At 43.7% G+C, this 14,108-nt stretch overlaps 1 protein-coding gene across 1 annotated transcript; it reads left to right on the forward strand.

The window, feature by feature from the left end:
- Positions 1–3,128: 3,128 nt before the first annotated feature.
- LOC133910586 (uncharacterized) lies at positions 3,129–4,226 on the forward strand. Its single transcript, XM_062352930.1, has one exon. The coding sequence runs from the start codon at positions 3,129–3,131 to the stop codon at positions 4,224–4,226; it is 1,098 nt and encodes a 365-aa protein (XP_062208914.1).
- Positions 4,227–14,108: the final 9,882 nt, after the last annotated feature.

Here is a 14,108-nt window from a genome sequence, read left to right on the forward strand (position 1 = left end):
ATACAGCTACAGTCAGGTTCAGTCAGTTTCTGAGGATATATAATAGTCTAACCAGTTATTGTACATAAGTAACAGATGAAGACCTACTAGTACTGTACCTAACTGGCCACTTTTGTTTTCTTTCTTATGCAATGCGAATATTGTATATGAAATTCAGGATGAACATGTCGGTGTTCATACTGATTTTTTGTACTTTGAATTTGTTTGGAGGCCTGATGAAAATTAAATAGTTGCAAGTGGTGTATCTAGATCGGTTTAACGTGGAATCTAATTAGAACTTGCGTCTTGCGACTAGATGGCATGACACATGAGCATATTCCAAAAATTTCTTTTGTTTTGTCTGTTTTTATAAAAATATAAACACTAAGAATGAATGCACACGATCGTTTTCAAAAAAAATTCTTGCTATGAATAGCTGGTCACATTGAAAGTGGAAAGGTTAGTCGCCATGTATTTCCACAGGTTGTGCTGCTGTTACATTCTTATTTTGTGTCCTCTCCACTTTACTCGGCTTGGTCCTATATGAAGTTTTGTTCATTGAAACTGTAGACAGTCTTCAATAATCCAGTTGAGAAGATGGAGTTTCATATCAAGAGATACCCCGACCATTATCTGCAGAGTTAATCTTGGGGCTGGATGTGATGCTATTCTTCGAACAAGCTGCAGTCGCATTGTGGGTGACTGGGAGGTTGCGTTGGAATTGTTTGTTGAAAAAAAAATCGGATCAATTTTCATGTTTCTGGGCTTTTCCTTTTGCTGGCTTTTTATCATGTCTGAAACTATAATCACGTAATTAAGTCCAATTATGTGTCATTAGGGTCATGATTAATTTTGAAACAATTTATTTTGAAACCCTAGTGCAATTCGTTTAAAGTCAATCGGATGAAAGAAGATAATTTTGGAGAGAAAAGAATCAAAATCGTATTAAAAATATCTTGTTTATCTAACAAGTGGATCTCACTGGAGTGGACCAACCACCCCTCTCTCCCCCTCATGGGCAGCAACTGCCCCACCCACCCCCCCCCCCTCTCTCTCTCGTGCTCCCAACCGGCCTAAGGAGCTGAGAGCTCCCTCTCTCCCTCCCTCTCTCAACCACTCTCTCACTCTCCCTAAAATCCGACCTCAAGAGAAGGATTTGAGGTATGTATATGGTACTCACGCGGTCACAAGCTCATAAGCTACCCATCCATCCAATTGAATTTTGTTTTCCCAGAAGATTGGAGCCAGTTTTGACTCATTTTGGTGTTTTTGTTTGAAGAACGAGGAGCACCAGCGTTCTTCCTCTTTTTGAGTGTTTCCTTTATCCCTCGACAGTCACGAACCTCTACAAGCACCATGGGTAAGTCCTTAGACTTCCCATGTCAAGAATGCATGATTTGGTTGGTCGATTTTGAGTTTGGAGTTAAAGTTATGAGTTCTTGAATTCTTGAGCATTGGAGCTAAAATAAGGATTTGGGTGAGATTTGAGTTAGGAATTGTGCTGCTAGGTTGGTGAGTGAGTTCTAGACTCTATGAACTAACCCAAACATGTTTCCCTTTGGCTTGGAGAGGCTTGCAAATCAAATCGACCGAGTTTTTCCTCTTGAAGGAACCTCTCTGGACAACCCAAATACTCTGGATCAGCCCGGATAGTCCGGGTAGCCCAGTGAAAACCCCATCGAATTGTACAACAGAGAGCCCCACTCGGAGCCTCACCCAGAATGTTCGGCGGAACCCAGAGTATCCGGACTCACCCAGAGGTTCCAGGTTAATAAAAGAATGGCTAACCGAGACCTCAGTCTGGAGGATAGCCCGGAGGTTCCAGAACCCGGAGTCTCTGAGTTCAACTCGGAGTCTTCGGCCTCCTGTTACTTTTCTGCTGTTGTTTAGATCGCAAGTTTCACTATTCCTCCATATGTCTTACACTTTTTACTTATTGTTATGCATGTTGTAGCATACATTGTGCATTTCATTTATGCTCATCATTGCATACGTTCTCCTTTAGTGAATGAATAACTGGAGCATGTCACGACCGTTGTTCTAGGCGACGCTAACCTCCCAAAGTTCTGTGAGTGTTGTGCGGGGAGTATCAGGCAACCACCAGAGCAACAAAGCAAGCATCTAAGCATATTACACCCTTTGAATTGAAGTGTGGAGTCTAAAATTGATAAGATATGCTCTATGTATGTTTGCATGTGTAGCGAATCAATATCGGGTTTATGTGGGTAGAACTTTCATTGATTGCATTACATCTACCTTGAGTTGTTGAATAGCCACATCTTTGTAGCCTTGGCGATATTGTTGATGTCTAATTTGCAAGGTCAATCAAAATGCTTATCAATGCATAGGTCACTGGTAGAAGTCAAGTGGTGGAGTGATCCATCGCTCGTGAGCTATAGGTTTAATTATAGTTCACTATGATGATTTTGGTTGGGTGAGTTGTGATGATGAGACAAGATGTGAGTGGTGTTAGGGGTGTCTTCTACCTCAGAGGAGTTCTAAGGGTAGTTCGGGAGAGGAGCCTGGGCACCATAGACCGTTTTGCATCATTTAAGCACTGTCCGTCAATGTCGTTGGCTTTAGCACTTTCCGTACTTACTACATGTCGCATTATGGGAACGACATGCTGAATACCTTTGTATTGTAGCCTTTTGGTGTGCAAGTCGATGGTGTGAGCAGGCGGGCTTGTAGGGGTATTCAGTTTGCTCCGGGAGTAGTTTTGGATGACCCCCGAACCTATCAGTGCATGAGCAAATGGTTATGGTTTATTGGAAAAGGTTGACTCGAGTACCCCCTTACATGGTCATGTGTGGACACGTGAGCCGTGCGGCCCTCAAATTGTGTAGGTAAAGGAGTATCCCCTGTAGGGTGTAAAAATAATTTGAATTATCGCGCCCTCAGTCATGAGCATGTTTCTGTCCATCTACATCGGTCATAGAGTTACGAGCGAGGGACGATTGTATGGATGGTTTGTTGGGAAATGTCGATGTTAGCTATTCATGTATTACTATGTTTCCTTTTATATTTATGTGCAAGTTGTTGGTTACAGGATGTGTTGGTTAAGCATAGGTAATTTTCACATCCCTAAGGGCCTTATGGAGATTAAGAGACAGGAGTTTATGGACCTCAAGTAATGAGGCAGATCGGTGATGGAGTATGTGCAGGTGTTCAACCACCTTGCACAATATGCGTCGGACGAGGTCAATACCGACAAGCGGAAGCAATACCGCTTTGTGAACAGCCTCAGTTCCAAGATGCAAGACCGGCTGTCAGCACATGAGTTCAACGATTTCAACCAGCTACTAAGCACCTCTCTCATGGTGGAGTTCAAGTTAAAGAACCACCATGAGGAGAAGAAGCGCAAGAGGGTTCCGTTGCCTTCCATGGGTGGGAGCTCTCAACGTGCACGGACAGAGAGTCAACCTCATCCATCACATGTGATGACTTCAGTCATTCCACGACCAATGTGGATGGTGTGGCACCCATCTTTCTTTGCTCCGCAAGAACAACTTCCAAGACCCATCGGTTCCCAAGCGAGTGTGACTGGTGGCCCGTGCTACAACTGTGGGCGCGTTAGGTATTTCGCACGTGATTGCCCTTATCCGAAGTCGGGAGCCACGGTGACTACTTCAAGGACACCACCACCTGCTCCATCCGTTCATCAAGTCTCCAAGACGGCGCACATTCCCAATCATGGTCGAGTGCGCTACACCGTCGTCGTGGAGTCTCATAAGGAAGACAACATGTTGATGGGTATGTTGTTTGTGAATTCTTGCCCTGTAGTTGCGCTTCTCGATTCTGTTGCATCTCATTGTTTCATCAAAGAGTGTTATGTCTCTTGTCACAGCATGATCACCAAGGTTCTACATTCCTCTTATCGTATTGATGCACCCAGTGCTATATTGAGGACCAACTGTGTCGTTCCTTTGGCTGAGATTCTCATTGAGGGAGTTCAGTTTTCTGCAAATTTAGCCCTGCTGGATACAAGAGGAGTGGATATCATATTGGGAATGAATTGGCTTGCCAAGAAGAAGTCCGTTATTGATTGTGCTCGTAGGACTATCACTTTTAATTACATGTCAGGTACCCAAGTCCATTTGAAGCTTAAGGAGATTCATCTTTGCTTTTATGCCCTGAAGGTCGTCACCACCCCGGATCTCAAGGATTTCCCAATGGTGTTTGAATTTCCCGATGTCTTCCCAGAAGAATTGCAGGAATGTCGCCCAACCGAGCAGTGGAATTCTTAATTGATATTTTGCCCGGAGCGGCCCCGATTTTGAAGAAGTCATATAAGATGCTACCAAATGAGTTAGCTGAGTTGATGAAGCAGATTCAGGATTGCTATCAAAGGGTTTTATTCGTCCGAGCTCCTCACCTTGGAGATGCCCAACAATCTTGTGAAGAAAAAGGATGGTACTCTACGAATGCGTATTGATTATCATTCGCTGAATGAGGTCACTGTCAAGAATAAGTATTCGCTTCCTAGGATCGATATTCTGTTTGATCAGTTGACTAGTGCCCGGGTTTTCTCGAAGATTGACTTGAGACTGGGCTATCACCAAATCAAGGTTTGACCAGAAGATATTCCAAAGATGCTTTCTCGACTTGTTACATGCTCTATGAGTTTATCGTCATGTCCTTTGGCTTGACTAATGCTCCAGCATTTTTCATCTATTTAATGAACACCATGTTCATGGAGGAACTTGATAAGTTTGTCGTGGTTTTCATCGATGACATTCTTATATACACCAAGACTAAGGAAGAGCATGCAAAACACCTCCGTGTTGTTCTTGGCCACCTTCTAGATCACCAACTCTATGCCATGTTCAGCAAATGCAAGTTTTGGCTCAAGGAAGTCACTTTTCTGGGACACGTACTATCTGAAAATGGTGTCGCAGTTGACGCGAGCAAGATACATGATGTGCTAAATTGGGTGCAACCCAAGAATGTCACCGATATCCGGAGTTTTCTCGGACTTGCAGGTTATTACTACTTGTTCATCGAGAATTTCTCCAAGATTGCCAAGCCAATGACTGAGCTCTTGAAGCAAGGAAGTGTGTTTGAGTTGTCGAGTGAATGTGAATCAGCTTTCGAGACTTTGAAGAAACTGCTCACGATCGCTCCTGTTCTCGCTCAACCCAAAGTGGACAAGGGTTTTGACATCTGTTGCAACACTTCCCGCATAGGCCTCTGATGTGTCCTTATACAAGAGGGTAGATTTGTGGCTTACACCTCACGTCAGTTGAAGCGCCATGAAGAGAACTACCCAACTCATGACTTAGAGCTTACAGAAATTGTGCACGCTCTGAAGATCTAGCGCCATTATCTACTAGGAAATATGTGCCATATCCATACGAATCACAAAAGCCTCAAGTACATTTTTACTCAGGTAGATCTGAACATGAGGCAACGAAGATGGCTCGAATTGATCAAAGACTATGAGCTGGAAGTGCATTATCATCCTGACAAGGCAAATGTGGTTGCCGATGCACTGAGTCGAAAGGCTCGATGCAATTGTCTTTCGGTCAAGTTTGGAAATACCGTACTTTGTGATGATTTCTTCCAGCTTGGACTCGAGATGGTTCCGGAGGGATTTCTTGCAAATTTGGAGAATAAATCCACCCTCCTGGATGATATCAAAGAAGCCCAGAAGGATGACAAGGGCATGGCCCGAATCTGAGGAAAAATAAAGGAAGTTAAAGCTGCCTACTTTTCTGAGGATGATCAGGGTATTCTGTGGTTTGGGAATCGGCTAGTGGTTCCGAAAGTCGAGGCATTGAGGAAGAGAATTCTGGATGAAGCACATGATTCTTTGCTATCCATCCATCCTGAGAGAAAAAAAATGTACCAAGACCTCAAAACTAGATTTTGGTGGACTCGCATGAATGAGAGATCACTCGATATGTTGCTGAGTGTGATGTCTACCGAAGGGTGAAGGCTGAACATCTCAAGCTAGTCAAAACACTTCAACCTTACCCATTCCCTCCTGGAATTAGAAGGAGATCGGCATGGATTTCATTACTAGATTGTTGAAGACCTCACGTTGATATGACTCGATCTGGGTCATCGTTGACCGACTCACAAAGTTAGCACATTTTCTCCCTATGAAGACTCGATTGATACAATGCTAAGGACTATGTAGAGTTGTACCTCGCCAGAATTGTTTGCCTTCATGGGATCCTGAAGAAGATCGTCTCTGATCGAGGCACTCAGTTCACTTCTCATTTCTGAAAGAGCCTTCATGAGGCTATGGGGACTGGGCTATTCCAAAGCATGACATATCATCCTCAGGTCGATGGTCAAACTGAGAGAGTGAATCAAATCCTGGAAGACATGCTCCGAGCTTGTGTTCTCACATATGGGAAGAAGTGGAAAATTTGCTTGCCATTTGCCGAGTTCTCCTACAACAACAGTTATTAAGCAAGCATTGAAATGTCACCGTTCGAAGCTCTCTATGGCTGAAGATACCGAATGCCATTGAATTGGTCCGAGTCCAGTAAAAGAGCTTTTCTAGGTCCGAATTTGGTCAAAGAGGCAGAAGAACATGTCTTAACTATTCACCAGCATCTACTCACAGCTCAGTCTCGTCAGAAGAGCTATGCTGACCATCGTCGGCGTGAGCTGGAGTTCAAGATTGGAGATTTTGTCTATCTTAAGGTCTCTCTTTCATAGGAACGCATCATTTTCAGATGAAGGGGAAGTTAGCACCCTGTTATGTTGGCCCTTTGTGGATTGTTGCTAGACGTGGTGAGGTGGCTTATTGGCTGGAGCTACCTCCATCCCTTTTGGTCGTGCATGACGTCTTCCATGTCTCATAATTGAAGAAATGCCTTTGAGTCCCAACCAAAGTCATTGAGGTGGCAAATCAAGAATTGCAACAAGATCTTTCTTATTACGAGTATCGGATCTGCATCCTTGATGAAGCCGAACAGAAGACGCGACAAAAATCAATTAAGTTCCTCAAGGTTCAGTGGAGTAATCATTTCGAGGATGAATCCACGTGGGAACATGAAGATCGGCTTCGTTCCGATCATCCTGAGTTCTTCTCCAACCTGTGAGTCTTACTTTAGTATTATTCCTGACAGCGTGGCCCATTGATATTCCTCTAATCTTTTTGTTACTTCGCAAGTCACGAGGTTCCTAGAGTCACCGTACTCTCCTCAACTCATACCAAAGCTCGAGACGAGATTCTTTTAAGGGGGAGGTTTGTCACGTCCCGAAAACTAGTCACATAATTAAGTATAATTATGTGTCATTAGGGTCATGATTAATTTTAGGGCAATTTGTTTAAAGTCAATCATATAAGAGAAGGTAATTCGGGAGAGAAAAGAATAGAAATTGCATTGGAAATGTCTTGTTTCTCTAACACGTGGGCCCCATAGAGTGGGCCAACCACCCCTCTCCCTCTCTCATGGGCAGCAGCTGCCCCACCACCCTCTCTCTCTCTCCCATGCTCCCAACCGGCCCAAGGAGCTGAGAGCTCCCTCTCTCCCTCCCTCTCTCAAGCACTCTCCCCCTCTCCCCAAAATCCAACCTCAAGAGAAGGATTTGAGGTATGCATGTGGTACTCACGCGATCACGAGGTCATAAGCTACCCATCCATCCAATTCGTTTTCGTTTTCCTGGAAGATTCGAGCCGGTTTGAACTTGTTTTGGTGTTCTTGGTTGAAGAACAAGCAGCACCGACGTTCTTCCTCTTTCGGAGCATTTACTCCATCCCTCGACGGTCACCAACCTCCACAAGCATCATGGGTAACTCCCTTAGGCTTCCTATGGCAAGAATGCATGATTTGGTTGGTTGATTTTGAGTTTGGAGCTAAAGTTGTGAGTCTTGAATTCTTGAGCTTTGGAGCTAAAATAAGGATTTGGGTGAGATTTGAGTTAGGAATCATGTTGCTAGGTTGGTGAGTGAGTTCTAGACTCTATGAACTATCCCAAACATGTTTCCCTTTAGCTTGGAGAGGCTCGCAAATCAAATTGGCCGAGTTTTCCCCTTCAAAGGAACCTCTCGGGACAACCTGGATACTTCGGATCAACTCGGATAGTCCGGGTAGCCCAGTGAAAACCCCATCAAATTATATTCAAAATTCATGCAGAGTTAGTGTGTAATTTGAGTCTAGAACCCTTTGTATAGTGCATATATATGTTTGTGTAGCATAGATTTAATAAGCGAGTGGAATCGACCAAGGAAAAACACTTTAGCACTCAACTCGACCAGAACCTGGAGAGTTCGGGTTAAACCCAAAGAGTCCGGATAGATTCGTTTTGGAGTTAGCAGAAAGTCCCACTCGGAGCCTCACCAGGAATGTTCGACCCAATCCGGAGTATCCGAACTCACAAGGAGGTTCCGGGTTAATCAGAAAATGGCTAACCCCAGTCCAGAGGATAGCCCGGAGGTTCCGGAGCCCGGAGTCTCCGGCCTCCTATTACTTTTCTGGCATTGCTTAGATTGCAAGTTTTGCTATTCCTCCATATATCTTACACCTTTAGGTTGTTGTTACGAATGTTGTAGCATACATTATGCATTTTATTCATGCTCATCGTTGCACATGTTCTCATTTAGTGAACGAAGAACTAGAGCGTGTCGTGGTCATGGTTGAAGGTGACGCCGACCTCCCAGAGTTCTGTGAGTGTTATGTAGGGAGTTTCAGGCAACCGCCAAAGTAGCAAGGCAAGCATCTAAGCATATTGCACCATTTGAATTTGTCACACCCTGATTTTCATATTTCTCAAATTTCTAAAATTTTCCAAGATTATTGAATAGCTTCACTAGTAGCATAGGTTCAAAACCTATTTTCTTAATAAATCAATCAATATAGGTTATTATTTTGTGTGCATTGCATGCTAAATCTTGTTAGAGTTCTTTTTCTTTTTATTTCTCTTTGGTGTTTTGAATGAAAAAGATTCTGAAAAGGTTTTTACAAAACTCTGTAGTAAACTAGTTAAGGATCTTAATGGTTGGAATTTAAAGTCCTTGAATTCATCGTCTATTCAATCCATGATCATACCTGATCCTTCTTTAGTTCAATTCAAAATCTTATCCAAATCCTTGTTTAAAGCCAATCTCTCATCTTTCTCAAATTCTACCCAAATCCAAATTCAAATTCCTTATATGCTCCTATTCTTGTTCAACCTCATTTTTCGTTTATCTTAAATTCACTCCAAGCTCAATTCAAATTCAAATCCTATTCAAATTTCTTTGCAGAAGTCTTTTTTCTAAAACCTAGATATACCTAAAGTGTCTTTCGGCTCAATCTTGCATAAGTCCAAACTCTTAGCCAAGTCTTCTAGAAGGCCCAACAAAAAGGATCCAGAGAATCTGCTAATTTTCGCGGAGTTCTGAACACCCTCATCTTCCCATGAAGTTTCATAGTTCAAAACGGTCTGAAATGCAAATCTTGGCAATACCAAAGTTGTAGCTCTAGTCGAGAGCTTAGATTTGAACCTATGGAAGTCCCCTTTTGGATGATGGAGATAGGAGTTATGGCCCCTGAAATCAGTGCTGCGTAGATAAGTCTGAGTTCAAATAGTTTAACTTGTGTTGCATTGTTGAAAATCAAGATGGTTTTTTCATAAGTTCCAATGAATATCAAGATTGTAGATTTTTTCGAGTTCTACAATTTAGAGTCCAGAAACGTCCAATTTGGAGTTCGAACGATAGAGGTATTATCCTCGGAATAGAGAGCTAAAAAAAGGAAATCCTAACCGACTCGAACTCGAACCTGATTCATGTTCCGCTTGGACTCCACCTCAACCAGCTGCCCCTAACCCTATAAATAGGAGTTGCATGCCCTCTCGTATCCCTACTCCACGCCCCAAGCCCTAGACACCACTGCTGCTCAGTCTGTGCGCTGTCGTTCCCCGGAGCCGTCGCCGCCGCCCGTGATGCACTACGTTATCGTCTCCGCGAATTCTCCTTCCTCGACCATCGAAGCAAGGAGAAGACCCCTTCTCCTCCCTTAGTACTGTTTTACCATCATACTAAGTCCCTAGCCAAGCCCTAGGCTCGGCCAAAGCTTGATCTATGCCGTCACGGTCATCGCCATCGCGGACAGTCGCGCCATCACCGATTGGCATCGATGTTTCGGCTGACCAAAGGTCAAATCACCAAGCCCTTTCACAAGTGCATGTCCCATGATGTTCCCCATGCCATCACCAACCAGGTTGGCTAGTAGAGCAGCCAAACCACTGAAATCAAGGTTGACATGCCCGCTATCTGGTTTCTAGACACGTTCTACACGCGCACCAGATTTGCATTCGTGTTCCCTATCAATACAAAAGCCGTATGGATGCCCCAACCATGTCATAGTGTGTCCCATCGAGTCTTCTACGTGACCCTCGGAGCCCATCCCTGTTTATGCAGCGACATGACTGGAACACGATTGCCAACCACAACATGTCGCAACCATCAGCCATCTCATATCTGCTGATTGTTCTTCCTCTTCGGGGATGATCTACAAAAACCCATGTTGTAGCATTGTGTTCCCAGAAAATATGAACGTCTCTGTTCAAATGGTTTCTCAAATTTCATAGCCAATCTCCTGGAACGCGAGAATCTTGATCGCTGCATCTGTTCGTGGTCACCACCAAACCTAGCAGAATCATCGTTGTTTTGCCGCTACCTCAGATGGCCCCTTCCAAAACCAACTATACTGCTGAGTTAGTATTTCCGCGTTCTACACCATGCTTCCCTCGTTTCACTGAAACGCCATCGAAGCCCAAAATTGATGCCAGTGGTCACATGCCCGATCGCCATCTCTGACAAAACTCAAGCCACCTCTGATACACAGAGTCACCGGCAGTACCCTTAACCCAGAAGCGCAACCTCCAACCTTTTTGATCTATATCCCTTCTTTAATCCAAGCTGATACTTTCATAGCATGCTAGGTCAGCACCACATCATTCTCCTTAGCCTAGTTAGCAAAGTCGGGTCTACCCTACACTTCTTGAATCTTGCGCAATGATATTGTCAAGCCTGACGCAGTGATTATGCAATAAAGTCTTTTTGATGAGTATTGTTGGCCTGATCTTCCGATAGGTAGCGATAAGTCGGTGGGTGGAGAACTCGACGTTGATGATCCAAAGGCTTCGACCCGAACAGATCGTCTCCCTCGCAATCACTACACCACAGCTCCATTGGTTATCAACCGTGTCGCGCTGTTGACCTCGCCAAGAAGGCTCAATCCCTGCAAGCGTACCGAGAACACAAGCAAGAACATAGAAGATGCAATCTGAAATATTGCAAATTGAATTCAAGCACTCGAAGTTGGGGTTCCACAAACACTTGCGGCGGCCTAGTCGGTCCGGAACAAGAGCGAAAATCTCACAACTGTGTGTAGATCAATATCTAAGCAAAACCCAACCCTAATTAGGGCGGCAGCTACTGTATATAAAGGATTAGGGTCGGCCAAGGACCCCTGGACGTGTCCCTAATGGACTCCAACACGATACACGGGCCAACGGCCCAAAAGATGGTGGCGCAGCACCCTAACAGATTCTGGACGTCCACTTGTTTCGATGATTCCTGTTGACTCATAAAGAATTTGGACATGGGACCAGTCCCGTTGGAAAGATTATCTCCTTAGCTTTCCAACCATGTGCAGAACGTCAGAAACGGAATCCGTATACATCCTGGGCGATGATTTTAGTGCGGACTGGTCCTGGACTCCGAAATGGACTCGAACTGGATTGGACCTCCACCTTGGCTTGGGCGCCCTTGCTGTTCTTCTCCCGTGTTCCTAAGTAGCAATATATCACAATTATTCAGTAGCATCCCATCCTCATCAAAATATAAAGGAACACTAAGGAACGAGCTCACCTCATGATTTAGTTGACGTGCACGAGCTCGTGTCAATGGACCTATTGTTGAAGGAATACTCAGTGTGTGTGTATCCGAAAGAGTGATGTCCTCATCATCCTCCCCCTCTTGAATTGGAGTCGTCCTTGACGCAATGTCATCTTCTTCTCCCAAGTAAGGCTTTAAATCTGAAATATTAAATGTGGGACTAACCCCATAATCTGCAGGCAACTCAAGCTTATATGCATTATCATTGATCTTTTCCACAATTTTAAAAGGACCATCAGCTCGAGGCAGCAATTTAGACTTTCTCAAATCAGGAAACCTATCTTTGCGCAAATGTAACCACACAAGATCACCAAATTCAAAAGTAATATGTTTCCGACCTCGGCTACCATAAGTTCTATACTTCTCATTCATCTTTTCAATATTTTGCTTAGTCAACTCATGCATTTTCAGAATCAAATCAGCACGTGTCTTAGCATCAAAATTCAATTTCTCGGATGTTGGTAAAGGAAGTAAATCAATAGGGGCACGGGGGTTAAAACCATACACTACCTGAAATGGACTTACCTTGGTGGTGGAGTGAACTGATCTGTTGTAAGCGAACTCGATATGGGGTAGACACTCTTCCCACATCCTCAAATTTTTCTTCAAAATAGCCCGCAACATGGTGGATAATGTGCGGTTCACAGCCTCCATTTGTCCGTCGGTTTGAGGGTGACATGTCGTCGAAAACAGCAGCTTTGTCCCAAGTTTATTCCAAAGTGTCCTCCAAAAGTGGCTCAAAAATTTTGCATCACAATCCGAAACAATGGTGTTAGGCACTCCATGCAAGCGAATGATTTCCCTGAAAAACAAATCAGCTATGTTTGTAGCATCATCGCTCTTGTGACAAGGTATAAAATGTGTCATTTTTGAAAAACGATCCACAACGACAAATATACTATCCCTCCCCCTCTTGGTCCTAGGCAATCCTAAAACAAAATCCATAGAAATATCCTCCCAAGGCACACTAGGAACAGGAAGAGGCATATAAAGTCCATGTGGGTTCAAGCTAGACTTAGCTTTATTGCAAGTAGTGCAGCGTGCCACGTAGCGCTCGACGTCGCACCTCATCTTAGGCCAAAAGAAGTGAGTAGCCAGTACATCCTCGGTCTTCTTCACTCCAAAATGTCCCATCAAACCACCTCCATGCGCTTCCTGCAAGAACAATAGGCGAATAGAGCTAGCTGGGATGCATAGCCTGTTAGCACGGTATAGCAATCCATAATTCAGCACATATTTATTCCAAGTTCTTCCTTCTTTACAATGTTCGAGAGCATCTTTAAAGTCCAAATCAGTAGCATATAATCCTTTAATTGTTTCTAAACCAAAAATCTTATGATTGAGTTGGGACAACATGGTATAACGTCTAGATAATGCATCTGCAATGACATTGTCTTTACCTTTCTTGTGTTTAATGATATAAGGAAAAGACTCTATAAATTCAACCCATTTAGCATGACGTTTGTTCAGTTTGGCTTGGCTTCTAATATGTTTCAAAGCTTCATGATCAGAATGAATAATAAACTCCTTAGGCCAAAGATAATGTTGCCATGTTTCTAAAACTCGCACTAAAGCATACAACTCCTTATCATAAGTCGAATAATTAAGAGATGGCCCATTCAATTTCTCACTAAAATAAGCAACGGGTTTACCTCCTTGTAGTAGCACTCCTCCAATTCCAATGCCGCTAGCATCACATTCTAACTCAAAAGTCTTACCAAAGTCCGAAAGTTGGAGTAGAGGTGCATGCGTAAGCTTATCTTTCAGCGTATTAAAAGCTTGTTCTTGTGCTGGCCCCCATTGGAACGGAACGCCCTTCTTTGTCAACTCATTGAGTGGGGCAGCAATGGTGATAAAATCTCTCACAAAACGCCGATAGAACCCTGCAAGGCCATGAAAGCTTCTCACCTGTGTGATAGTCCCAGGGGTCGGCCAGCTCTTGATGGCTTCAATTTTAGCTTCATCCACTTCAATTCCCTGTGGAGTAACAACATAGCCAAGAAAAGCAACTCTATTCGTGCAAAAGGTGCACTTGTAAAGGTTAGCAAACAAACGTGCCTCTCTCAAAGCAGTAAAAACAGCACGTAGATGATCAATGTGTTCCTCATGTGACTTGCTATAGATCAAAATATCATCAAAGTACACCACCACAAATCTTCCTATAAAAGCACGTAAAACCTCATTCATCAATCTCATGAAAGTGCTAGGTGCATTAGTTAAACCAAAAGGCATCACTAACCACTCATATAGACCGAACTTAGTTTTGAAAGCAGTTTTCCATTCA

This window comes from Phragmites australis, chromosome 3 (assembly GCF_958298935.1).
Source record: "Phragmites australis chromosome 3, lpPhrAust1.1, whole genome shotgun sequence".
NCBI classification, from domain to species: domain Eukaryota; kingdom Viridiplantae; phylum Streptophyta; class Magnoliopsida; order Poales; family Poaceae; genus Phragmites; species Phragmites australis.

Bases quoted from the DNA above. Each gene is read 5' to 3' on its own strand.
- LOC133910586 (XM_062352930.1), top strand. From the start codon at position 3,129: ATGGAGTATGTGCAGGTGTTCAACCACCTTGCACAATATGCGTCGGAC.